Source organism: Macrotis lagotis, chromosome 6 (genome assembly GCF_037893015.1).
Source record: "Macrotis lagotis isolate mMagLag1 chromosome 6, bilby.v1.9.chrom.fasta, whole genome shotgun sequence".
NCBI classification, from domain to species: Eukaryota; Metazoa; Chordata; class Mammalia; order Peramelemorphia; family Peramelidae; genus Macrotis; species Macrotis lagotis.
This window is the reverse complement of record NC_133663.1, coordinates 58,968,179-58,995,395: the sequence shown is the minus strand read 5'-3', so window position 1 is coordinate 58,995,395 and position 27,217 is coordinate 58,968,179. Positions and strand designations below refer to the sequence as shown.

Genomic DNA, 27,217 nt, shown 5'->3' with positions numbered 1-27,217 from the left:
CTGTGATAATTGTGTCTGTCTCTCAAGTGTGTGTCTATGGTGTCTGTGTTTGTGTATGTCTGTGTGACTGTGTACGTCTATCTGTGTGTGTGTCTATGTGTCTGTGTGTCTGAGTGTGTCTATATGTCTATCTGTTGTGTATGTCTGACTGTGTCTGAGTGTATGTTTGTGTCTGTGTGTGTCTCTGAGCACGTGCCTGTCTGTTTTTGAGTGAATCTGTTTTGTCTGTGTCTGTGTCTGTGTGTGTGTGTGTGTGTGTCCCTCTGATCTCTGGGCAGGACCTGCAAGGTGCGGGGGGGGCGGGGGGGGAGAAGTAGGAAGAAGGGTGGCAGTCAGGGGCAGGTGGCATTTCTCTCTGGGACACTCACCTGCTGTGATTTTTCAGGAGGAGCTAGGGAAGGTCCTCAGGCTGCTTCTGAAAGCTGATGCTCGCATAGGCGTTTAGGTCCTCGCCAGAGCAGCCGTTGCCACTGGCCCCACCACTGCTGCCACAAGGCTGATGAGGAGGCTGCAGCAGAGGGGGACACTCCTGGGGCCGGTGATTAAAATCCTTGACCAAATCCAGGTCTATGTAGTTGAGTCCATTCTCTAAGCCGGCTGTGGCCCCCCCACTCCCTTGGGATGCCTCCTTCCTGCTGGGTGGGCCCCCTAGATCCCCAGGCTTTAGCCAGACATTTTCAAAGGAGGCAGAACTGTGGCGTTTGACATCTTCTCCGCTGCCAGGGGCCCCAGAGCCACCTGCGCCAGCGACCCCAAAGGGCAGAGCCACGTTGCTGCCCCGGGCAGAAGTAGGAGTAGAGGAAAAGGTCTCCGAGCTGTGCCGCCTCCGGCACCCTTGGGGGTCGGCCCGGATCACTTTGGCACTCTGGTTGCGGCCGGGGCTGAGGCTCACCCGGGTGAAGGCGCTGATCCCTCCGGGTCCCTTTGGACCCCCTAGCAGGGATGGGCGGCCAGCCAGCTCCGCCTGTCCTTGGTGCTGGGGGAGAGAAGGGGAGGGGGCCGTGAAAGAGGGGGAAGGGGCGGCAGCCGCGGCGGTGGCGGTGGGCACCCCGGACTCTTCGGAGGCCCCGCTGGTCTGCATGACCACATAACCTAGGGAGGCATCCGCGCAGCCCGGACAGGGCCCACCCACCTGCATGGTCACATAATCCTGGCTGCTGGGCACCACGCGGCTGGGCCTACACACGCCACCCACCCCGGCGGGCAGGGGGCAGGCCCTGCCGGCCTTGGCCACAAAGCCGTCTTGACAGGCGGGCCTCCGGGGAGGCCTCAGGTCCATGTTCATGTACTCCTCGGAGCCCGTGTCCTCCCCGCCCCGGGGGGCCGGCTGTCGCTGGGCCGGACACCTGACCGCGGGGGAGCAGAGGGAGGCCGCGGGGCCGCGGGGGTAGCCCGGCGGGTCACCCACAAACTCGATATTCACGTACTCTCCCGGGCTCTTGGGCTCCGGAGGCAGAAGGGGCTGCTGGGGCTGCTCCCGGGCCCTGGGTAAGGTGCTGGCCTTGGGGCCGTCCAGGGACAGCCTGGTGGGCCGAGCCAGGCGGTTCTTGGTCTGGGCCACCACGTCCACCTTGCGGGGCAGGTGCGGCTGCAGGGGCTGGTGGTGGTGGTGGTGGTGGCGGCCGTGGGCCCCCTCGTGGGCGCCGCCCCCTCCTCCGCCCAGGCTGTCGCCGGAGGACGAGTCGTCGGCCGGCACGGGGCAGAGGAGGCGGCCGGGGGCGCCGGCGAGGCGCAGGGGGTGCAGCCGGGGCCCGTCCTCCGGGTCCCCCCGGCGCTGCGGCGGCGGCGGCGGCGGCGGCGGCGGCGGCTGCGGGCTGTGCTTGAAGGACCTGGGCAGCGAGTAGAAGGAGTAGGCGGCCTTGGCCTGCGCGTCCTCGGCGCCGCAGCAGCAGCAGTCGGAGGGGCTGCCGGCGGCCGAGTCCCCGGCCGGGGACATGTTGATGTAGTCGCCGCCCTCCCCGGGGAGCTTGGGGTGGCCGGGCGGCGCGGGGTGGGGGCCGGCCAGCCCGTTCGTCCACAGCTTGGCGTAGGCGCCGGCGGGGGCCCCCGGGGCCGGGCCGGCGCCGTCGGGGGAGCAGCTGCCGCTGGGGGACATCATCATGTAGCCGTTGGGGTCCACGCGCTGCGCGTGGCGCCGGCCGGGGTGCAGGATCTGCTGGGGCGCCGACACGCTCTTGGGGCTCATGGGCATGTAGTCGGCGCCGCCCTTCCTGCCGCCGCCGCCGCCGGGCAGCGGGGCCACGCCGGGGGACATGGGCATGTAGCCGTCGTCCGTGGGGAGCGCGGGCGCGTCGGCGCGCGGGTGGGGGGCGGCCTCGGCGCGGGGGAGGTCCGGCCCCTCCTCGGGGTAGGGCCGGGTGGGCACGAAGGCGGAGTGGCGGCAGGCCGGGCGCGGCGGGTAGGGCGGCGCCATCTCCGTGTACTCCTGGATGGCGGCGGCGGCGGCGGCGGGCGGCGCGGGCGCCTTGTGCAGCGCGGCGGTGGGCGAGGTGCCCGCCGAGTGCGTTCTCTTGCGGAAGCCCTTGTCCAGCTCGGCCTCGTCCCCCGGGCCGGCCGGGCCGGGCGCGCGGGGCCCGCCGCGGGGCAGCGGCGCGCACAGCCCGTTGGGCGCCCGGCCGCCCGGGCCGCCCATGCAGATGTAGTCGCTCAGCTCCTCGTCCGGCCGCGCCGGCGGCGTGTGGCCCAGCGAGTCCGGCGTGACGCTGCGGAACGAGCCGCGGAAGTCGCCGGGGCTGGAGCCGTACTCGTCCGAGGACACGAAGCCGCCGTCGCTGGGCGAGCCGGACACCGAGGCGCTGGAGCGGCGCGGGAAGAGGCAGTCCGAGGTGGAGCCGTGGCCGCTGGTGCTGCTGGACGACAGGCTGACCGGGCTGGTGGCCGAGGGCGAGCGGCGCGCCGCGGGCATGGGGATGGAGCGGCTGTGGTGCAGCGGCGGGTGCAGGCGCGCGGGGCCGCCGCGCTGCCGCGGGCCGTGGCTGCGGCCGGCGCCCGGGCTCACGGGGCTGCCGTCCACCGAGGCGGGCCGCGACATGGTGCCCTCGCCGTCGCTGGAGGCGCGCACGCGGAACGAGCAGGGCCGGGCCCCGGCGGCCGCCGCCCCGGCCGGGGACGTGGCCGTGACGCTCTCGGTGCGGGAGCGGCGGCTCAGCCCCACCTGGCTGGGCGGCGGGTTGTTGAGGTGGTGGCGCCGCAGCGGCACGCTGATGGGGTTGGAGCAGCCCGACGACGACTGGCTCTTGCTGCGCGGCCGGAACTCCTCGCTCATGGCCCGCATGGCCTCCAGGATGGTCTCGTGCATGTTCTGCGCCACCACCGAGTCGTCCACCTGCATCCAGAACTCGCCGGGCCCGGTCACGGCCGAGCGCCCCACCTCGATGAAGAAGAAGTTCTCCGAGTGGCCGCAGCGCCGGATGTTCATGAGCTGCAGCACCACGGCGGCCGCCTCCGAGTTGAGCTTCACCAGGCTGATGGTCTTGCTGGTGAGGCACAGGCGGTAGATGCCGATCAGGTTCTTGGTCTGGCCCAGGCCCTTGGGCTTCAGGATCACCTGCCAGACCTCCCTGAAGGCGGGCCCGGGCGCCGCGTCGCCGTAGCCGCCGTCCTCGCCGGCCTCGCCGGGGCCCGGGCTGCCGCCGCCGCCGCCGCCGCCGCTGCCCGGGCCGCCCGGGCCGCCGGGGCCCGAGGCCTCGTGCGGCGCCGCCGGGTGGCCCTTGGCGCGGTTGTGCAGCTGCAGCAGCGCCTGGTACCAGCTCTCCTGCTCGGACTCGCTGTCGGCCGCCACGGCGAAGTGCTCGTCGCGCGTGTAGAGCGCGACCAGGTGCTTGTTCTTGGAGTCGGCGCGCTTGTTGATGTTGAAGCAGCTCTCCAGCGGGATGGAGCGCTTGGGCGCCCCGGACTTGTGGCGCCACTTCTTCTCGTTCTCGTAGTACTCCAGGCGCGCGGGGCCCCCGGCCTCGCTGGCGGCGCGCAGCACGAAGAAGCGCTTGTGCATGCTCTTGGGCTTCCGCAGGTAGCCCACCTTGCGCACGTCCGAGAAGCCGCCGCCGCCGCCGGGGCCCTCGGGAGGGCTGGCCATGCTGCGGCCGCGCGGAGCCGGCTCAGGGGCGGCCCGTGCCCTGGGGCCGGGAGCGCGGGGCCCGCTCAGCCGCCCCCCGGGAGGGGCGCGGGCGCATGGCCCGGATTCCTGCACGGGGAGGCGGGCCCGCGCCGCCCTGCGCCGCGCTCCTCCTCCGGCCGCCGCTCCCGGCCCTCCACTGGCGGCCGCGCTTCCCGAGGCAAATTAAATATCCTTGGGCCAGGGGAGGCGCGCCGCCGCCGAGCCCGAGCAGGCTGCGCCGCCCGCCTCTTCCTCCTCCTCCTCCTCCTCCTCCTCCTCCTCCGCGGCCCCGCCCCGCCGCCCCGGGCCCGCGGGCGGGAGGGAGGAGCCGGGCCGGCGCCCCCCCCGCGGCGCTGCGGAACCCCAACAAGCGCGGGGCCTCCCGCCCGGGCCGCACGTGACGGAGGGGCCGCGCCGGGGGCGCCCCGGAGCGGCGGCGCGCACACGTACCCACAAACACGCCCCCCACCCCGCGCGGGCCCCACTGAGCATGCCCGGCCCGCCCGCCCGCTGCCGAGCCCCGCGCGGGCCGGGGCCGAACCCCCCGGGGGGGGGCGAGGACCGCGGAGCCCCCCCCCCCCCACGCGCGCCGTGTCCGCCGGGGCTGGGGCCATGCTGCACTCGTGGGGGGCTGACAGGTGGGTCCCTCACCCACTCCCGTGAACCAGCCAGCTCACACGCACAAACACACGTATGTGAGCACAGGCACAAACATGCGCGTACGCCTGCCTAGCGTGTCACATAGTTGGGCAGCCCCGGCTCCAGGGCTGAAGGGAAACTTCGGGGCGGGGGTTCCTTCTTTTACACTGGGGAAAACTTCGGGGGGGTGCTTTTTACACTGGGGATATTTCGGGGGGGGTGCCTTCTTTTACATTTGGGGAAACTTCGGGGGGGGTGCCTTCTTTTACACTGGGGATACTTCGGGGGGGTGCCTTCTTTTACACTGGGGATACTTCGGGGGGGTGCCTGCCTTCTTTTCGGGGGGGTGCCTTCTTTTACACTGGGGATACTTCGGGGGGTGCCTTCTTTTACATTTGGGGAAAGGGCAAGATCCTTAGCAGGCGGGCGGCAGCCCATTCCGTATGCAGGTCCCGGGCTGCTGCACCGAAGGGGGGTCCTCGGCCGTGGCTCTTTAAAAAAAAAAGAAGCTCCATCTCACTCCGGACTGAGCCAAAGGGAGGGAGGGAGGGAGGAAGGGGCTAACAAAGATGCATGACAGTGCTGCAGTAAGGCCGGCCCTTCCAAGGTGGGCTTGTAGCTGTGGGGGCAGAAGGAGGACACGGATCCCTTCAGAACTCCAGGGACATCTCAGAACTGGTTTTCAATGGAAAACAACAAAATCAAGAAACCAATTGCATCAAAATGCAACATTACTCGCCCCAAAAATTGAAACTCCAGTTCAGATTAGGGAGCCCTGGACTAAATGATGCCTAAGATCCCTTCCAACTGGGTCTGCGATCCAGGCACGGAGAACAGGTGAGGACAACAATCGCTGCTCTCCTCCCTCGGGCCTTATACAAGTTCTCCCTCTTCCCTCCTCCTCGTCAAAATGATAGGCAGACACAGATGGGGAGGGTCTCCTCAAAGTTTCATGCCTTGGCCATAGCGCGAGAGGGTCTCTTCCGCTTTGTTTGGTTTGGTTTTGAAGGTAAGTAAAGGGGGTGCCAGATAGCTAGAGAGCAGACTTAATTAGGCTGCCATGAAAGGTTCAATCTCAGTATATGGTCCAGTTAATGAATAGCCAAAAGAGAGAAGGGAGCCCTGCAGCCGCTGATGCTGCGCAACCATAACACCAGGAAGCCGTGTAATAAACGCGTGGGTCCTTAATCACAGGGGAAATGGGAAGAAAGATTATGGATGATTACAAACTCATTACTACCCCTGTCTGCCATAAGCGAGGTCAGGAGCTGGGCTTGTCCAGACAGCCCAGTTGGAAAGCTGTTTACCTTCTCCAAGGTGTTTACCTTCTTCCTTATCACAAGTAAACGTGGCTCCGGAATTCTTTTTTATTTTTCTTTCCCTTCAGCTGACCTACAAACACAATGTAGCCTCTGCCCATCCACGTCACCTGAAGGAGCAGATCGAAATGATGCCCATCAGGAGAGGGCAAAGTCAGACTGATGCTTCATCCCCGCCCGCCCCCCACCCCCCACCCTCCTGCAGTCCTTTCTAGCCTCCAGCCCCAGTATTGATCTGCTCCGGTCCCTGCTCTCGCCAAGGCTTCCCTGAAATGTGGGATGCTCCTCACTGCGATTCCACTGACTCCAGCCAAGGAACTGAGCATGCTCAAGAGCTAAGGGAATTGGGGGGGGGGGGGAGTTTAAAAAAAACGGTCTGCAAGTCGGAAACCTTCCCCGAACACATGGGCTGCTGCTCCGGGAAGCCCGCTGATTGGTGGAGTTCCTTGTCTTTCAGTACACCGCAGGGTGGGGAGGTGGGAGAGAGGATCAGAGTTCCAAGGTAGGTTGAAATGCGTAGTAAAAAATAAAAAATAAAAAAAAAAGGAGGCAGACGCCATTCAGTGGTGTGTTATTTATAAACCGAGGGCTGTGAATCTCTGCAGTGTGGCAGCTCAAGTCTGGTGACTCGTGTTTTCTCCTTCCTCTCCTCTCCCCTTCCCTCCCCTCCCAGTCCTCTGTCTTCTCTAAACTCTATTCATCTGCAGCGTGCATCATACACACACACACACACACACACACACACACAGACACACACACACAATGACAGTCTGGTAACACTGGCACACGTGCCCACATCAGTAAGGATATACATAGGAAAAATTTGTTAAAGGGTGAAACACGTGTGTATACATACACACACACACACACACACACACACACACACACACACACACACACAGAGCCTCACAGCCTGTTAGCTGTAGTTCAATGGATTCACCAGATTCTAGGATTGGAGAATTGGGAGGGAAGGCTATCAAAGCAAGCCAAGTTACAAAGAATGCTTCTTGGACTCATAATGAGAATAAAAGCTATGTTTTTAGCAGTATGATAATACAGGGAGGCAGTGTTCATTGTAGGTCCAGTTAGAATGTCCATAGAACCAATCATTCAGACTGGTTTGTTGTGTATTTGTTTAAATGATTTTGAATAATTTTTTTAAATAGTCCTTATTGAGATCATAGTGATGCAGCATCTTCTCTCATCAAAAAAGGACATGGAGGGCATAACTTAATCTATACATATTCTGTTGGTGAAATTGATTCAGAACAAGGTATAGGAGAAAGATGGATGCTTCTGGAGTAAGGCTACATTCAAATCCTGCCTCTGAAGCATTCTGTGTCTGTGTCTGATCTATAAAATGAAATGGTTGACTTTAAGGTCTTTTCGATCTCTAGGTCTCTGATTCAGGCAGTCTCTATAACTTACACATATTTTTTTCCCTTGGCTATGATCTAAATAAAGCCCATCTTCCTTATAAATATAACTAGAAAGACTGAAAAACAAGATTTTGCCAATTCCTATTTGGTTTCAGCATTTATACATTTCATAAAAACAAGTTATGATCAACACAAATACCATGTTTGATATTCCTTACATTTCCTATTGATCGGTAGATATACAGATAACCAGATGGGAGGGAGGAAGGGAGAGAGAGAGAGAGAGAGAGAGAGAGAGAGAGACTGCTCAAGTCTGTTGTTAGAAAATCCCACTTAGGTAGGGCAAACAGTAGGAAATGTCAGCTGCAAATGCCTTTGAGTATTTATGTAACAAATAGCCCAAGTCAGAAATACAATAGGAAATCCTGTAGTGCATTAGAATAATGGGACAAGAAGAGTTCTGGAAATGCTAGTCTACTTTTACTCTATACTTTATAGGTCAGCAATGGGCAGCTAGGTGGCACAGTGAATAGCTCACTGGCCTTGGAGTCAGGAGAACAGGAGTTTGTATCCAGCCTCAGACAACTGACACTTTTTAGCCGTGTGACCTTGGGTGAATCACTTAACCCTGACTGCCTCACATCCAAGGCCATCTCCAGTAGTCCTGAATCACATCTGGTCACTGGATCCAGAGGGCTCTGGAGGAGAAAGTGAGGCTGGTAACTTAGCATAGCACTCAAATCCAATATATATGCTTATCCTGCCATGATCTCCCTGATGTGATCCTATAGATCTGGAAATAAGATGTTTTTTGTAGAATTTTACTGCAGTGTTTTCAAGCAATTAAATACACTTGCCCCAACCATTATATTCCAAATTCGATTTGTAGCTTACACAAGTGAAATAAGCACTTAGACAAGCGACCAGCCAATCACAAAAACATGAATTGCTCAATGCTGCCATCTATAGGGAAATTAAATATAACTCAATAGTCTATTCAATAACATGGTAAATCATCTAATCCCATTTTTAAAATTGAAGGCCAATCTACTTTTAAAAAAGATTTTTAAAAACTTATAAGTGAAGCAGATCATGATTAAGTCTTTGCTTTTGGATCCTTCTCTAAATTGTACTCCAGTTCTTCCAAATACTATGAACAAACTGTTCTTTTCATCTCCATTCTAATATTTAGGTCCATGTTATATTCCTTTATGTCCAAATCCATAATGACTTTGGTATTATGATCCATTCCTTAGTAGCTCTGGAGCTAAAACACTCCTTGTCTTTGCCAGTTTTCCTAGGGACTAGATACCTGCTCCAATTCACAGCTTCGTCATCTATTCCCAGAAGTCTCTGGAACCTTCCAAGATTTCACTAATTGCCTACTATCAGACTGCACTGGTCAGCAAATGGATGGAATGCATGAAGGAAGCATTGCACTCTGAGATCTTTAAAATCTGCTGCAGTCTTGGACCTGGGCACCTTGTGCTATCTACTCATTATGAAGATCCTTTCAGATTACTGGTCCTACCCCTGCCCTTATAGTTTGGAAATTCCAACTGACCTATACCATCACTAGGGCCTGACTATGTGGAGACTGGAGTCATGAAGGAGAGAGTAGCTCTCTAACTTTCAAGCCAGAGCACTCTTGAAATGGAGATTTTTATTCCCTTCTTCACTATCTCCCCACCTGGGACTGTGATCTCATAATATAACTGAACTTCCTGGTTGAGAAGGTAGCCTATAGGATTCAGAGTTGGAAAGTATCTAATGTATATATCTAGAGCTAGAATGGTCATTTAATGGCCCATTTAATCCAACCCTTTAATTTTATAGACGGGGAAACCCAACCAAGGCACAGGGAGGTCAAGTGTCAGATTGATTGTAAGCATCAGAGATGGGATTTGAGCCCAGGTTCTCCAGTCTCCAAAATCAGTGATCTTACATGGCAGGAAGATCATCTAATTCAAACTTTTTTTTCATTTTATCATTGAGGGAAATTGAGACCCAGAGACAGAAAATGACTTCCCAGTGTTGCATAGGAAAGAAGGAAGTACTGAGGATTGAGTCCAGGTTTCCTCACTCCAAATTCAGTCCTCTTTTTTTTTTTAGTTTTTTTTTTTTGCAAGGCAAGTGGGGTCAAGTGGCTTGCCCAAGGCCACACAGCCAGGTAATTATTAAGTGTCTGAGGCCGGATTTGAACCCAGGCACTCCTGACTCCAGGGCCGGTGCTTTATCCACTACACCACCTAGCCGCCCCCAGTCCTCTTTCTATTACACCAACATGGACTCTAACAAACCATTACAAGGTTACTGTTTAGCACCACCCCAGTTTCTGGATCCAACCAAAGATCCTAAAAACCCACAGACCAAACCCATCTTACTTCAAGTACAGAAATGATTTCACATATTGCCTTTTTTTTTTGCAAGGCAATGCGTTTAAGTGGCTTGCCCAAGGCTACACAGCTAGGTAATTATCAAGTGTCTGAGACTGGATTTGAACCCAGGTACTCCTGACTCCAGGGCTGGTGCTTTATCCACTGCGCCACCTAGCCACCCCCATATTGCCTTTTTTTGAGGTAAGCACATTTAAGTAATTTTCCAGGGTCACATACCTATTAAGTGTCTAAAGATGGATTTGAATTCAGAGCCTCCTGACTTCAAATTCAATATTCTATCCATTGTGCCACCAAACTGCCCCATTACTTTTTTTTAGGGTTTTTTTTTTTTTTAGCAAGGCAAATGGGATTAAGTGGCTTGTCCAAGGCCACACAGCTAGGTAATTATTAAGTGTCAGAGGCCGGATTTGAACACAGGTACTCCTGACTCCAGGGCCGGTGATCTATCCACTGTGCCACCTAGCTGCCCCCCCCCCCAATTGCTTTTTGATTTTAAAACAACCAAGCACAAGGGCAACTGGAGTAATTTGCCTGCTTCCTTCCCCCTGAACATTTTCATTTCCCCTTGCCATTTAAATCCTTTATCCTTTAATAATAATTATTATACTTTTTTAAAGCTACTAAAAGGAGGGGAATTAAAATTGAGTTGAGTTAAAACCCAGTTGGAAAGTTAGATTTGACACTGAGAATATATTAAATTGTTAAAGATTAATTATAAAGCCTAATAAAATTATGATGTGGAATAGAAATGAGTTAATTTGGAGACTTATTTGGTAATATGGACATAAAAAGATAATACGAACAAAAATCCCACTTAAGAATGGTATAAATATTCTTAGTTCCCATGTATGAGATAATAGATAACAAATCATCCTGACAAATATCACAAGGAGTTGCCTTAACTCTTTAAAAATTAATTTTGAGCTTAAGCTCCAAAATATCTTTAGCTAGGTACAGCTATGGCAGGCAACACAGCTGTGAGATCAACCTAACCTGATTAACGAAACTTCTAAATCTGTAGGCTATTACTTGCATTCATGCAAAAGAGATACCAGCCATCATGGCCCACATGTGGTAGACCCAGTAATAGCAGACTAAAGTCTCCCCCCCCTCCATCTTGAGTACTACTGATAGCTTAGATTTGAGGGTGATACCTTCACTCCTTAATTGCCCCCCACTTCCTTTTTAGGGCTCTGTATTTTTCCCAATTTCTCCTCTCCCTTAAATATCTGAACCCATTTTCCTGTGATCTGGATATCTGGAAATGTGGAGCTAGACATCTCTATCTCAGAGTAACTCAGACACTTTAAACTGAATAGACCCAAATCAAATCTGTCTTCCCCCTAAAATTTTCCTCTTCACTTGACTTTTCAATTTCTGTTAATGGCACCACTATTCTCTCATTTACTCAGATTCCTAATGTGAGTCATCTTTATTCCTTCTCCTCTTCAAACTATAATCTCATTAATTTTCAAGTCCTGTCAATATTGTCATCATCATTAAATATTCTTTCATCTTCTCTGTCCTTTCAATTCCTCAGTGCTATCAACCTAGTTCAGATTCTCATTCTCTGTCATCTGAGTTGTACTGGTCTCCTAATCAGTTCTCTCAACTCTAATCCACCTTGTACAACAATGCCAGGTTATTCTTCCTGATGAGCAAATATGAAGTTGTTGCCATACTACTCCAAAATCTTCCACATTTGCCTTTTGATTAATTTTTTAAAAGTCTTAATTCATAAAATACAAACCATTCCTCAATCGATAAATGCTCAAAGGACATGAACAGGCAGTTTTCAGACAAAGAAATCAAAGTTATCTATAGTCATATAAAAATGCTCTAAATCACTATTGATTAAAGAAATATATATTAAAACTCTGAAGTACTAACTCACACTTATTAGATTGACCAATATAACAAAAAAAAAAAGAAAATATTGAATGTTGGAGAGGATGTGAGAAAACTGGAATACTAATACTCTATTGGTGGAGTTGTGAACTGATCCATTCATTCTGAAGAGCAATTTGGAACTATGCCCGAAATGCTATAAAACTGCATAAACCCTCTGATCCAACAATATCACTTCTAGGTCTACATCCCAAAGTCATCCAATAAAAAGGAAAGGGGCCTATTTGTAGAAAAAAAAAATTATAGCAGTTTCTTTTGTGGTGGTTAAAAATTAGAAATCAAAGGTATGTCCATAAATTGGGGAATAGTTAAACACTATGTATGGTTAAACAAATGGTTAAACAAAGACTGTATATGATTATAATGGAATATGATTGTGCTATAAGAAATGACAAGCAAGATGATTTCAGAAAAATCTGGAAATGTTTACATGAACTGATGCATCGTGAATTGAACAGATTCAAGAACATAATAGCAATATGGTTTCATGAAGAACTCTGAATGACTTAGCTGTTCTCAGCAAGCAATACAGTGATCTAAGACAATCCTAAACAATCAGTGATAAAGCATGCTTTCTGTCTGCAGAGAAAGAACTGGTATTGATTGAATTCAGACTGAAGCCTGCTATTTTTCACTTGTTTTCTTTCATTTTTCTTTTACTGAAGTCTTCTTAATTAAAATGTTTAATATGGAAATAATTTATAATAATTGCACATATATATATATATATCCTATATCAATTGTTTATCTCAGGAAGTAGAGAGGAAATGCAAGGAGGGAGAGAATTTAGAACTTTAAATAATACTTAAAATTTAAAAGAAAGTTAATATGGGGATATGGTTTTAAAAGTTTTCCCACGTTCTTTAGTCTGGTGTTCAAACTTCTCTGTGTTTTGGCACCATTCTACTGTTATAACCTTATTTTTCCCCTCCCCACTCCCCAATCCCATTCCATTTCACATACTTAAGAAGAACTGAATACAAGCATATGAATATGTTGTTAGTGGAGCTATGGATTGGTTCTTCTTTCTGGAAAATTATTTGAAATTATGTTAGTAAAGTCACTAAACTCTCCATTATGTCTAGTCACTAGGTGATAAAGGAAGATCCAACTACTCACATAAGAAAAAGGTCTATTTTAGATACATAGATAGTAGATGGAGATAGAGATAGCAAAATATTTATATCAGTGATTCTCCTGATGGTAAAGATATTGATCCAAAGTGGATGACAATCCACTGGGGAATAATTAAATAAACTATGGTTTATGAACAAAATGAAATATCATTGCATTTGAAGAAGTGATGAATATGATGAACCCAGAAAAGCTTAATTGCTATTTCTAAATTGATAATTCTCAAATCTGCCCCAATTTCTCTGAGATTTACCTCCAGTCTCACTTCTCCAACTTTTAGACATCTAAAGCTGGATGTTCAGTAGACATATTAAACTCAACATGACCAAAACAGAATTCATTATTTTTCCACCTAAACTTATTCCCTTTTATTGTAGAAGGCATCACCATCCTTTCAGCCCATCAGCCTCCTCACTATCTCTCAACCCCCCCCCCCATATCCAAGCTGTTACCAAGGCTCATTGATTTAATTTTTGCATCATTTTTCCAATACATCCCCTTCTTTCCTCTGATGCTGCCACCATCTGATATATTCCCTCAAGACCTCAAGCCTGGATTATTGCAATAGCCTGATGTGAGTCTGCCTTACTTAAGTCTCTCTAGACTCAGTCACCAAAATGCTTTTCCTAAAATGATGTCTAGGGGTGGCTAAGTGGAGCAGTGGATAAAGCACCGGCCTTGGAGTCAGAAGTACCTGGGTTCAAATCCGGTCTTAGACACTTAATAATTACCTAGCTGCACAGCCTTGGGCAAGCCACTTAACCCCATTTGCCTTGCAAAAAAAAAAAACCCTAAAAAAACCCTAAAAAAACCCCTAAAATATGTCTAATCATGTCACACACAAATACCCACCCTTTACAACCTATTTATTAAATTCCAACTGTTGCCTCCAGCAGCAAATGCAAGATACTCTATTTGACATTCAAAGCCTCTTTGTAACCTAGCCTCCTCTTACCTTTCCAGTGGTATTACACCTTATTCTTCTCTTTGATCCAGTGACACCAGCCCTCCAGGCTCTTCCACAAACTAGACAGCCCATCTCCCATCTCTTAAGCATTTCTCTGGCTGTCTCCCATGCCTGGAATACTCTCCCTCCTCTGCTTGAATACTGACCTCCCTAGTTTCCTTTCAGTCTCAATTAAAATTCCACCTTGCACAATATGCCTTTCTCAACCCTCCTCTCTTCTAATTATTTCTTGTTTATTCTACAAATGGCTTGTTTTTTTATGTATTTGTTTGCATGTTGTCTCCTTTGCTAGGGTGTAAGCTCCTTGGGGTCATGCCTCTTTTTGTATCCCTTTTGCTTAATATATTTCCTGGAACATATTAGGTTGTTAATAAATGTTAATTAGTTATTGATTGATCGAACAGTTGCAAAATGAAGAAAAACCAAAAATGCAATTAATAGAATAGCCACAAATAATGGAAGAGAAAAGAACATTGAAAGATATGGATATGAGAATTAGCCAATGAACAATCTTGATCCCAGAGAAGTGGTGGTGAAACAGATGGCTTTCCAAAAGGAAAGAATGGACTTTAAGTGAAGAATGGGCTATAGAGTAACAGATATTGCCAATTTTAGTCTGTCTCCATTACTTATACTTCTTTGCTACCAGGGGGAATTCTAGTTCTTAGTGGGATTCTCTGGGGAAGAAAAAGCAAGATTTTTCTTAAAGCAATGAAACATTTATACAAATATATTTTTAAAATTTTAAAGAAAAACATTAAGCTGAAACAAAAACTTTCAACAAAGTAATTGCTTTCTATATTATCAGAGCTCTAAATCTAGGATTCTGTTATGCAAAGATTTATCTCATTTACAATAAAAATTTAATTGTTGCTTGCAAAAAAAAAATTGAATCTATTCCTAAATCATACAGGATTCTCTAAAACGAATAGACATGATGCCTTCACTGCTTTTTCCAAATTTTTACTTTTCTTGCTACAAAGCAGAAATGAAGCAGTAGCTTTAATTAATAGAAAACACTATTAGCATTGTCCTCTACAAGGCCATTTTCTTCTCCATTTTCTAATTGATTATTTTTTTCCCTCTTATATTTTCCATCTATTACAAAATGGCAGTTTATCTACCACTTTGGCTAAAGTCTTTAAATTTTTCTTAGTTCCCCTTAGAAAGGTCCTTTAGCTGCTTTCTCTATGAAGAAGACCAAACGTTTTATCAGAGAAATGATATATGGAAAGTTTAGCATTCTTTGAGTCTCTACTGGCAGCTTTTTCTAGTTTCATGACCATAAAATTGTTCTTATAATGTATTTGACCCCATTTAAAATTTGGGAATCCTATGCTTCCACTTTCAGTTCATTATTTCCTCAGAATTACTGAAACATAGAAACATTGACACCCTGTAGAAAGGGGCATACACTGCAAGATCCTAAGACACAACTTGAAAAGAGACAGCACCAGAAAAAAAAATCAAAGGATCATAAGTTTAGAGGTCTAGGGAACCCTAGAGATCATCTAGCCTAGTTTCACAGATAAGGAAGTGAGACCCATAGAGGTTAACCCAAGCTCACTTAGGCAGTAACTCTCCAATGTGAACTCAAAACACACTGTCTTTAAATTCAGTACTCTTTGCTCTATTGTTCACTGATTCATCCTCAAATTAGCTCTGAGGATTCATGACTGATAATATATCCTTTCTTTGAAATCTGGAAGAGTAGGGTATTATAGATCATGGATTTGACACTAACAGTTGTTTAAACTCTAAGTTTTTTGTTTCTTCCTTCATAAAGTAAGAATTATATGTATAAATTCAAAATTTAGTCTCCCAGACCCAACACATGCTGACAAGTTGAGTATCTAAAACAATTTTCATCTTAGAGTTTGGAGATAGCCCTGAAACGCTGGAGGATATTTGTCTGCTGTCAAAATTTATGACAATCAGAGGAATTAATTCTCTAATTCTAGCAAATATTCAGCCAGTTTCTAGAAAGGGTTATTTATCTAAAGTGATAGGTATATAAGGCACCTAAACAAATACAAAGGGGGGAAATGACAATTCAAATCTTCAAGGTAAGGCAATCATTTGGTACAACTAAAATCACTAAATAAATCTGAGTTATTACTAATATTATGGGAACATGTAAAGAATTAGGGCAAAAATTCTCACCTCATAACTATCCAATAATTTCATAGTTAAGTCCCAGAGAATTGCCTAAGGCAAACAGAGACTTGGTCAGGATGACAAAGTTAATAAATTTCAGAAGTGAGATTTGATTCTAGATTTGTTAAGTCCAATACTCTATCCATCACCCCACCCCATAATATTTCCATCATATTTTGGTTATTTTTGCTATTATTATTATTAGCAGCACATAAATATTTTTGTGGTTGTTGTTCAGTCATTCCAATTGAATTTGACTATGTGACACCATTTATGGTGTTCCTGGCAGAGAGTAGTTTGCCATTTCCTTCACCAGATCATTTTATAAATGAGGAAACTGAAGCAAACAGGATTAAGTGACTTGCCCAGGATCACACAGCTAGTGTTTGAGGCCATATTTCAATTCAGGAAGATATCCCAACTCCAGATGCAGTGCCCTATCCACTGAACTATCTAGCTACTCTAAGATGTAAATATAATATATATAACAATTGTATTTTTCTCATCTTTTTGAATGGAGTTCAGCTAGAAGCAGTCCTAAGAAAAGTAATTATCCTGAAATTACTCTTTTACTGTTCTATGGATTATTGCAAAGTTGGAAAAATAACTTATTTTTTTATAAAAAAATAAAAATATTTGGATGTAAAATTATTTTTGGTCAGCTCACTGAAAACACCTTTAGGAAAACTCTGGTAGCAGATAGAACAATACCAATGTTACATACTTCATCCAATTTTGGTACAAATATAGGCAGACTGTAAATTCCATCCCCCCTTTTTTTATACCAAGTTGCATGTCCCTCACTTGGATAATAGCCCCATTCTACTCTGGGGTAGCTAGAATCTTGTCTGGAGTCAGGAAGACTCAAGTTCAAATCTGACCCTCAGATCCTTATCAGATGTGTGATCCTGATCAAGTCACAACCTTGTTTGCCTCAGTTTCCACAATAAAATGAGTTGGATAAGGAAATGGAAAACCACTCCAGTCTCTTTCCCAAGAAAACTCCAAATGAGGTCATGGAGAGTTCAGGAGTATTTTGCTATGGCAACTACTATTAAGACATAATTCATAAGTTGTTTTTAAGGATCAATGTTTTACCTGAGTGATTACTGACAACAATTTGATCTATAATAACCCCCTGATTATTTTTATTGATTAAATTCTTTAGGTTATTTTTAAGGTTTATATTTGTAGTTGTAGATTTGTCATATGTTATTATAAGAAAGATAGCAAACTTCTGATGGATAATTCTAGTCACTAGGTCATGTTAGACATTCCATTTATAACCTGCCACAATAGCCTGCATCATTTCTTCTACTTCCTTGAATAGTATATATTGATCTCTAAATGTGGACTTCCATAGGATACCCTTGAATAATTTTAGCAGTGATAATGTGATTCTGAATTAACATCATAAATTCCTCAATTTCTGTAAAAAATTTAAATAATGCAGCTATTTATTTGTTTAGATTTTTTTGGTTTGTTTTGTTTTGCTGACTTATATTTGCCTGAGTTTATATAGATATCACTCATGAAGGGCCTTTTGATTCCACTCTTGCATCTTAGCTAGTTTATAGCCTTCATTTCATGGTAAAGGACTTTTGCTTTTATTAGACAAATCAATGGCACGGACACATATTCATCTTGCTATTTGTAACATGATTGTTCAATTACATGCTTTGCTATTCTTTAAAAGTATTCTTATAGGATTTTTAAAATCTTAAATAGCATATACTGTGAGAATGTCTGCAAATCCTCCTTTTTGACAAGGAGCTGCTTTGAAGTTATGGGTCCTCTGTTTCATGGACAGATCATGGGTTTCAATGATATCAAAGGCAGGAGAAAAGAATAAATGTACAAAATATTTATAAAAACTCTTTCCTTGGTTGAAATTGGGAAGCAATTGGAAACTGAAAAGGTGCCTATCAATGAGAAAATGACCAAACAAGTTAGGGTTTTTAAAGGTGGTAGGGTATATGATTGCAAATACTATGTGCTATTAAAGATATTGAAGGGGATGGTTTCAAAGAAACCTGGGAAAACTTGTATGAATTGATGTAAAGTGAAGTAAACAGACTAGGAAAATAATTTACACAATAGCTATAATATTTTAAAGACAAACAACTTTTAAATACTTAAAAATTGATTACTCAGTCAATCAACAAATATTTGTTAAGCATCTGCATTCCAGGGATACTAAGGGTTGAGGATCAAAGAGGCAAAAGACAGTCCTTGACCATCTGAGTCAATCTGAGACTACATGCACACAAATACATACATATATATATATACACACACACATATATGTGTGTGTGTATACAGAGCAAGCTACAAAAACAGGATAAATAGATTAGTAAAAGAGGGAAAGCACTGGGATTAAGAAGAGTTAGAGAAGACTTCCTGTAGAAAATGGGATTTTAGTTGGGACTTAAAGGAATACAGGGAGCTCAGAGGTCAAGCAAAGGTAGGAGAACATACCAGGAATGAGAGATAGTAAGAGAAAATGTTCAGAACCAAAATATGGAGTGACCTGATTTGTGTTTTAGGAAAATCACTTTAGTGACTGAATGGAAGATGGCCTGAAATGGGAAAAGACTTGAAGCAGGCTATTACAGTAATCCAGAGTGACTGGCTGTGTCAGAGAAGAAAATGAGGGAAAATTTAGAGATATTGTAAAGATGAAATTGGCAGGCCTTGGCAAGAGTTTAGCTATGGTGGGTAAGAGGTAGTGAGGAATCCAGGAAGACTCCCAATCTTGTGAACCTAAGGGAATGGGAGAATGGTGTTACCCTCTACAAGAACAGGGAAAGTAGGAGGGGAAGAAGCTTTAGGGGGAAAATATTGAGTTCTAATTCAGACATGCTAAGTCTCAGATGTCTACTGGACATCCAGTTAAAGATATCTGTAAGGCAGTTGAAGATGCACCAACCACAGTTCAGAACACTCACAATAAAGTATGCTATTCATCTCCTGTACTCAAAATACAGATTGGTACATTTTGGGGAGGGGGTAAAAGGGAAAAAACTGCTGCTAATGTAAGAATTTGTTTTGCTTGACTTTATGTGTTTATCACACGTTTTTTTTTCCCCTGCTTTCTCAGCGAGTGAAGAACAAGGTTGGGAAGGAGAAAATTCAGCTGAAAATTAAATAAAATAAAAAATTTTAAATGCATATAGGTTTTTATTGAGATATTTTCCAAATATGTTCTGGTAAATTTTCAGTTCCAAAATTGTATATTAAGAATTGTATAGCATAGGTGTTAATTGATTTAAATGTGTTTTTCCAGTTGAGGTTTGATTTTAGGTGCCAGTAAGTCTCCTAATATTTTCAGCCACAGCCTTTACATTAATAACTCTACTTCAATTCAAAATCTTAGCTGCAGAAGATCAATATATTCATTTGTTTCTTGACATTCTTAACAAATAATAAACAAAGTGAGCATATCTCTATATAAAATAAAACCGAAAAAGATTTGCATATGAAAATAGGAAACTATCATTCATAAGTTTCTTTTCTGGTTAAGTATATTTAAAACTTCATCATATAACATTTATAGTTTGTTCTGCTATATGTATTTTCTTCCATTCTTTTCATTTTTTTTCAATTTTTCAATTTTCTATTTAAAGTATTGGGTGTCAAATTTTTTGTCCTTCCCTTTCTTCCTTCCCTGAGATGATGAGCAATCAGATCTAGGTTATTTATGTGCAATTATGTAAAACATTTCTATATCAGTACTTTTGTACAAGAAGTCTCAAATAAAAATATGAAAGAAATAAAATTAAAAATAGCATGTTTCAGTCTGTATTTCATCAATATTATTTCTTTCTTTGGAGGCACTTATTAGCTTCATCATTAGCCCTTTGAGATTATCTTGGATCATTCTATTGTTAAGAATTGCTAAATCATTCACAGTTCTCCATTTGAACAATATTGCTATTATTGTGTATGACATTCTCCTGGTTCTATTCACTTCACTTTGAATCAGTTAATGTTAGTCTTTCAGAAATCATCCTGCTTATCATTTTTTATAGCACTTCTTATATTCCATTACAATCATGTACCATAACTTTGTTTGGTCATTCCCCAATTGACAGATATCCCTTTGCTTTCTGATCTTTAGCCACCACAAAAAGAGCTGTTATAAATATTTTTGTACAAATGAATCCTTTTCCTGTTTTTTTTGGATGGCTTTCAGACATAGACCTAGCAGTGAGATTGATGGATTAGAGGGTATGCACAGTGTTATAGCTCTTTAGGTCTAGTTCTTGATCTTTGGAGTCAAGCTTGAGGTCTTCAATCTCTATCTTTCCTGGGAATACATTAACAATTTTACATTTACTGAGACCAAATTATATTTTTTTAAAAAAATCATTAGGGAATGATTCCATTATATGTAGCTATTTAACATGATTTTTGTTAGAATTGATGTCATCTATGCATACCAAGTGACCAATAAAATATTTCAAACCATCTGCCTCTTTTGTGTGAAAGCAATACTTAGTTCTATTTAGGAGAGATGAGAATAGTTTTAACATGAACCAAAACCAAAATAGGCTTCTTGAATGATACTAAATTTTGTATCAATTGTCCTTAATATTTTAGAACCATCGGATCCTATATTAAAAGCTGGATTACAGAGACTCTCTAACCCAACTCCAAAATTTTTAATGCAGTATTAAAGCCAGAAAATGTAAATAACTTAATCAAGATCATGTTGCTAATAAATATCTGAGACTAAGTTTGAACCTGGGTCTTCCTGAATCCGCATCAAAAGTTACCCCATGCATTATTTATTAATGAATTATTAAGTCATTAATTAATTCAGCATTAATCTATTCATTGTGTCATATCACCTCATTATTGTATTGATGGAGTTTTTAAAATAGAAAATAGTTTTCCTTGTAGACATTAAATAATGCTTCATGTCTTTATAATATGTGAACAAGCTGTGAGTATGCAATTGAATCAAGTTTTGTGATGATAAAGACAATACAAAAGTTACAGGGAATTTTTGAATTCCTAAACATCTCCTTTTTAAAATTATCTGAGATATTTTTTAAACAATAATATTTTGTTTTAGATAAAATTGATTATGTTTAATAAGCGTCAAATCGGTAATAAATTGATTTTATTCCCCTGTGGGTTTTTTGGGTATATCTTTTGTGGTCCTTAATCAATTTATAGCTTTTATATAAAAATTTTTAGATTATGTGTGTGTGTGAAGTGTGAGGGAAAGAGCAAGAGAGAGGCAGAGGCAGAGAAATAGAGAGAGAGAGAAACAGACACATATATACAGAAAGAGAGAGAGAGAGAGAGAGAGAGAGAGAGAGAGAGAGAGAGAGAGTTTGAACTACAAAAATTAAAATTAAAATCCAGCCTCAGATGCTTACTAGCTGGACTTTGGGTTACTCACTTAACCTCTGTTTGCCTCAATTCACTAGAGAAGGAAATGGCAAATTCCAGTATATTTGCCAAGAAAATCCCATGGACAGTATTGGTAGGCTGTGGAGAGTCAAACACAACAAAAGTAGTGAACAACAATAAATGTCTTAGAATTATAGAATCATAGATTTAGAGCAAGAAGGGACCTTAGAGATCATGTCCACCCCACCTCCTATTTTATAGATGAACCCCCAGAGAGACTGATTCAGCCCCAAGTCTGAATCCCTGAACTTTTGCCCTTTTTATTTTCCTTTTCAACAACTTACTCTCTTGACTTCAAAGAATGTGTTTTGCCAATCAACACGTAACTATGATCAGACAAAAGTGTGTATAATAGATGACAAAGTAATGGATCAATCAATCAATGCCTGTCTAGCCACTAGGACCAGCTAATCTTTCGCAGTACCCAGGCCAGCTTCTCTGGAGAGCCTCCAAGGTCAGCAGGAACTATGGTTTGGGGTTAGATAATTTTCTAACCACATAAAGCTAATTTCAAATAATATTAATAAATAATAAAGTATTTTCCCTACAACTTCTACTATCAAACTCAAAAAGGGATTTTTGAATTCTAAATATACCATCTCCTTTCCAAAATTATCTGAGATATTTTTAAACAATAATATTTTGTTTTAGAGTTTTTGTTAAGTGAAGATTTCCAGTTGCCTTGAATTCTTTGACTTTTCTTACTTCAGAGTTTCATAATTCCTCAATTTTATTTTTTACTTCATCAAATCTAGGCTTGGGGATAAAGTTACTTCTTACAATTGCCCTGCATTTGATATCAGTACATTGTTGTGAGATCTTAAACTTAGGGTGCCATGAACTAGAGAACTGTAAAAAAGCCTTTGTCTATCTTCGATGAGATCTATTTCCAGTTTTATTATGAAATAATACTGACACCTAATGAGAGTGCTCTTTTCAGTCCATTTTATATGCACTCCTATTTTATGCACATTATGCATTGCCATTTGCTTGGAAAGATTTTTCAGCAACTAGGGTATTGGAATTTCTGATTGGTTCAGGTTTAGTTTGCCTTCTTGTGGTACCAAAGTAGGAAGGAATAGTCCTCACTCTCTTCTCTTCTATGACAAGATGAAGATCATAAAGATTTCACATACAGTTTGCCTCCAATTCTATGACATCCCATCTCAAAGGAGCAATGGCATCTCACTAATTGGGGTGCTAAGTCATTGTGAGGAAAAATAGGAACCACAGTCACTTTCTGTCTTGTAGAAATGATCCCTCCCACCAGCTGGTATCTCACGGGGAAAGTCCTCAATCACTGTTGAATAAGATGTAATGTACAAGGAGATGATAAAGCAGATGAACATCAGTTGTTGAAATAGCTGTTTGCTGTTTTTCGATAAGAGGATGTTAGGGGAGGCTAGGTGGCTAAGTGAATAGAGCACCAGCCCTGGAGTCAAGAGGACTCGAGTTAAAATCCAGCCTCAGACACTTAATAATTATCTAGCTGTGTGACCTTGGAAAAGTCACTTAACCCTATTGCCTTGCAAAAGTCTAAAAAAAAGGACCTTGCATCCCTGTTTAAAGGGTTATCATAGTACTGTCATTTTGGCTAAATGGCCTTCTTTAACAACTGTAAAAATATTTGATTATTTCCCTTGTCTTCTACCCTTGAACTGGGAATATTTTCTCATTCTGACTACAAACTCTGACAGAAGCATGGCAAATCTGACTCTGAACTTTCAATTCATTGCCCTTAATTCTGCCTTTTAGAATCAAGTTAATCTCTCTTCTCCAGGTTGCTCTTCTTGCTCCCTAATTCTGCCTACTAATCAGTCTGATTAAGTTTTCTGTGCGATCCCATTAGATCAGACTTTCTTGAGGAAGAATCCTCTTTCATTAATAACCAGATACCCTTTTAGCTATCTTGGGATATATATTTATTTGCCCAATTAGCATCTTCTGAAGAAAAATCTGATCCTTTTTGAAGATTTTGAAGAAAATAGGATCATTCTTCAGTGAATAATACAATCATTTTTACCCCAAAATGTATTTTGGTGAAACCTTTAAGGCTATGAATAACTTTTTTCACTTAAGTCTCTGACTGGACCAATGTTTTACCTAGAAACTCTTGAATCCATCTCATCACAGTTAACATTTGTTAATTTTGTTTTTCTTGAAGCAAATGGAATTTACTTTAACATAAACTATTATATATCTTACCCATCCACCTCAGAATATTTCATTTTAATGAATTGGATCCTTGTGGGACAAGGATGATGTGCAAAAGGAAGACCCTAATTTAGCTTTTCATTTAGATTAAAATTTGAAACCCAAGTTTGAATGAATGAATCCTCCATATCCCTAAAAATCAAAAGCAATTTAAGAAGTAAAAAAATGTTTTATTACCTACAGAAAAATGATTCCTTTTTCTACAAAAGATGTTTGCTGCCAGCTGTCCTGGAGTGGCTTGGAGAGTCTGAGACTATTAGGCAAAACTAGGTCTTTCTGGATCTCATACCTCAAATTCTGTCTGGAAGTAGTACAGGGAACTGCTTGTGCTTAAGTAAACTTGGCTTTTATTTCCCCAAAAAAATTTGAGCAAGAAATGTAAATGATAGCTTTGCTCACTTTTAGTTGAAGAAAGCTACAAAGATGAATATGACTTACAGAGTGAGAGAATGACCCTATGATCAGAGTCTATGGGCACATTTCCAAAATGAGAAAAAAATCTAAAACCCCCTAAAAATTAAAACCCTAATTCATTATTTTTGCTTGATGTCTTCTAATTCTCACCCCAAATCATTTTCCCATTATTAAAATTGAAAATTATTTTGGGGTAAAATCATTTTTCTATAATTTTATATATGTATTAAAATGATTAGTCTTGAAAACTTCCTCAATACCAAATCAGAATTTTTATTTTCCTATACCATAAATGAATTAAAAAGAAATTTACATTCAAAGGATGAATATTGCCAAACTCAATTTTAAGTGACAGTTACAAATAAGCCTTCTGAAAATTAAATGCTTTCATGTAATCATGTCAACTAACAAAAAAATGCCTTCATAATTAATGTGAAATGTCAAGTTATTCACCAGAAGACAATATTCACATCCCAAGGCCCATAGTCTTAGTGAATTTTCCACGAAATGATGAAATCATAAGGGAAAAGATGGGCTTAATGTTGCTATTGGACAATATTCATTCAAAAGAAGACAGTCCTATACAATAAAATAGGATAAATCCATTTATATGGAATCCTCTAGGAATGAATCTTTCTTAGATAATCAAATTTTCTGGAAACATGATTGTTTACTGAAAAAAAAACCCAGAAGAACACTTTTAAAAATGTATTACTTCTTGCCTTCTTAGAAAGCATAATATAATCTTTTCTTGATGACTCAGTCATCATGGTGAATCAATTACTATACTGAGCTGCAAATTCAGTGATATAAGTCCTTGGAAGCTGTTGAAGCCAATAAAAACTCAGATTGTTGATCATTTTCCATTCCTGTGTCTGCTTTTTTTGGTTTATTTTCTTGTCTTCTTTCTTTCAGAAATAAAAATAACTAACATCTATATAGAGCAAGTTAAGATTTGCAAAGCACTTTATAAATACTATTTTTTTTGTTCTCATAAATAGCCCTTAAGAAATAGGTCCTCTCCCCCCCCCAACTCCAAAAGCCAGAAAATTATAACTAGCCAAAATTCAGAGGGGCAGAACCCACAAAAAGACTGAGTGATACATTTTCCCTGTTCAATATAACTTAGAAGTTCTGCAGGAAAGGTGTGTTTCACCAGGACTGGGGGTTGGAAAAAAAAAGCTGTGGCTGCAGCACAGCACAGCACAGCCCAGCCCAGAGATCACTGGCAACAGCTTGAAGGGGCAGTGAGAGAACTCTGCTGCACCTGAATGAGTGTGAAGTGAGGAGCAACCGGCTGCAGAACCTGCAGTGAGAATTTGGAGAAAGCAGCCTGAACTCCCTAGAGGCAGTAAGGGAAGACTGCAGAGATTTCTCTGCTCTCCCTCAGGGTAGGACTCTGAGGCTAGCCTACACACTGATCCGGGTTTCAGTTTGGACTTCCAAACAAAGTAGCCAAGCTGGATCCCTCCTTATAGCTCCAGGGCAGAGGGAAGTATGGGGGCCATCTACATAGCAAAGCACAGGCAAGAGAGCATAAGACCTTGGAGGAATAAAGTTCCCAGTTGGGGTGTCCTCCCCCCAAAAAAATCCCAAAGTCTTGGAAGTGCTGTCTTGGGTTGAAGAAATGAGTAAACATCAGAAAAAGAAGAATCTGACCATAGAGAATTACTTTAGTCCCATGGAAGATCAAAATACATAACTCAGATGATGACAAAATTGAAGCTCCATATCCAAAACCTCCAAGAGAAATATAAAATGAGCTCAGACTATGAATGAGCTCAAAAAAGACTTTGAAAAGCAATTAAAGAGGGGCGGCTAGGTGGCGTAGTGGATAAAGCACAAGCCCTGGAGTCAGGAGTACCTGGGTTCAAATCCAGTCTCAGACACTTAATAATTACCTAGCTGTGTGGCCTTGGGCAAGCCACTTAACCCCATTTGCCTTGCAAAAACCTAAAAAAAAGCAATAAAGGAGATGGAGGAAAAATTGGGAAGAGAAATGAGAGCAATGCAGAAAAAAATCATGAAAACCAAATCAACAGCTTGGCGAAAGATATACAAAAAAATACTGAAGAAAACAATGTGTTAAAAACCAGTTTAGGCCTAATGGAAAAAGCAAAACAAAAAGCAAATGAGGAAAAGAATGCCTTAAAAAAGCAGAATTGGTCAGCTGGAAAAGGAGATAAACTCTCTGAAGAAAATAATTCCTTCAAATGCACAATGGAACTAAAGGAAGCTGATGACTTTACAAGAAATCAGGAAGAAATACAACTTCCACAAAAGCCAAAAATTAGAAGAAAATATGAAATATCTCATTGGAAAAACAACCAACCTCAAAGACAGATCTAGAAGAAATAATTTAAAAGTTATTGGGATATCTGAAAGCCACAATCAGGAGAAGAGCCTAGACTTCATTTTTCAAGAAATAATACAGTAAAATTGCCCTGAGATCCTAGAAGCAGCAAGTAAAATAGAAATCAAGAGAATTCACTGGTCACCCCCTGAAAGGGATCCCAAAAGAAAACTTGCAAGAATATTATAGTCAAATTCCAAAAGTCCCAAATCAAAGAGAAAATTCTAAAAGCTGCCAGAAACAAACAACAAACAATTCAACTACCAAGACTCCATAGTCAGGATTACACAGGATCTGTCAGCATCTACCTTAAGGGCTCATAGGGATTGGAATACAATATTCCCAAAGGCAAAAGATCTTGGTTTACAACTGAGAATCAACTACCCAGCAAAACTGAATATCCTCTTTCAGGGGAAAAGAGGAATTTCAATGAAACAGGGGACTTTCAAACTTTCCTATTGAAACAACCAGAGTTGATCAGAAAGTTTGATCTCCAAGTACAGGATGCTGGTGAACATAGAGGGGGTGGAAGAGAGGAACTAACTATAAGGAACTTAATGATATTGAACTGTTTGTGTTCCTTTATGGGAAGAAGATATTGATAACTCATATGAGCTTTCTCATATATAAGAGCTGTTAGAAGGAACATATATATATATATATATAGATAGGACATAGGAAGGAGCAGAATATAATGGTATAATATAGTAAAAAGATGGAGTCAATGGGTGATAATGGAAAGTACTGGGAGGAAGGGAAAGGAGATGGAGAAGAAGCTAAGAAATTTCACATGAGAGTCAAGATAAAGCTTTTT

General features: G+C 43.3%; 1 protein-coding gene across 1 annotated transcript in view; it reads right to left on the bottom strand.

Annotated features, from left to right (window-relative positions):
- The window catches only part of IRS1 (insulin receptor substrate 1), a 76,080-nt gene extending 71,753 nt beyond the window's left edge, over positions 1-4,327 (bottom strand). Inside the window, exon 1 of the mRNA XM_074191258.1 lies at positions 369-4,327. Coding sequence (XP_074047359.1) covers positions 392-4,075 — 3,684 coding nt within the window. The 5' untranslated portion in view covers positions 4,076-4,327 and the 3' untranslated portion in view covers positions 369-391. The remainder of the gene's footprint in view (positions 1-368) is intronic.
- Positions 4,328-27,217: the final 22,890 nt, after the last annotated feature.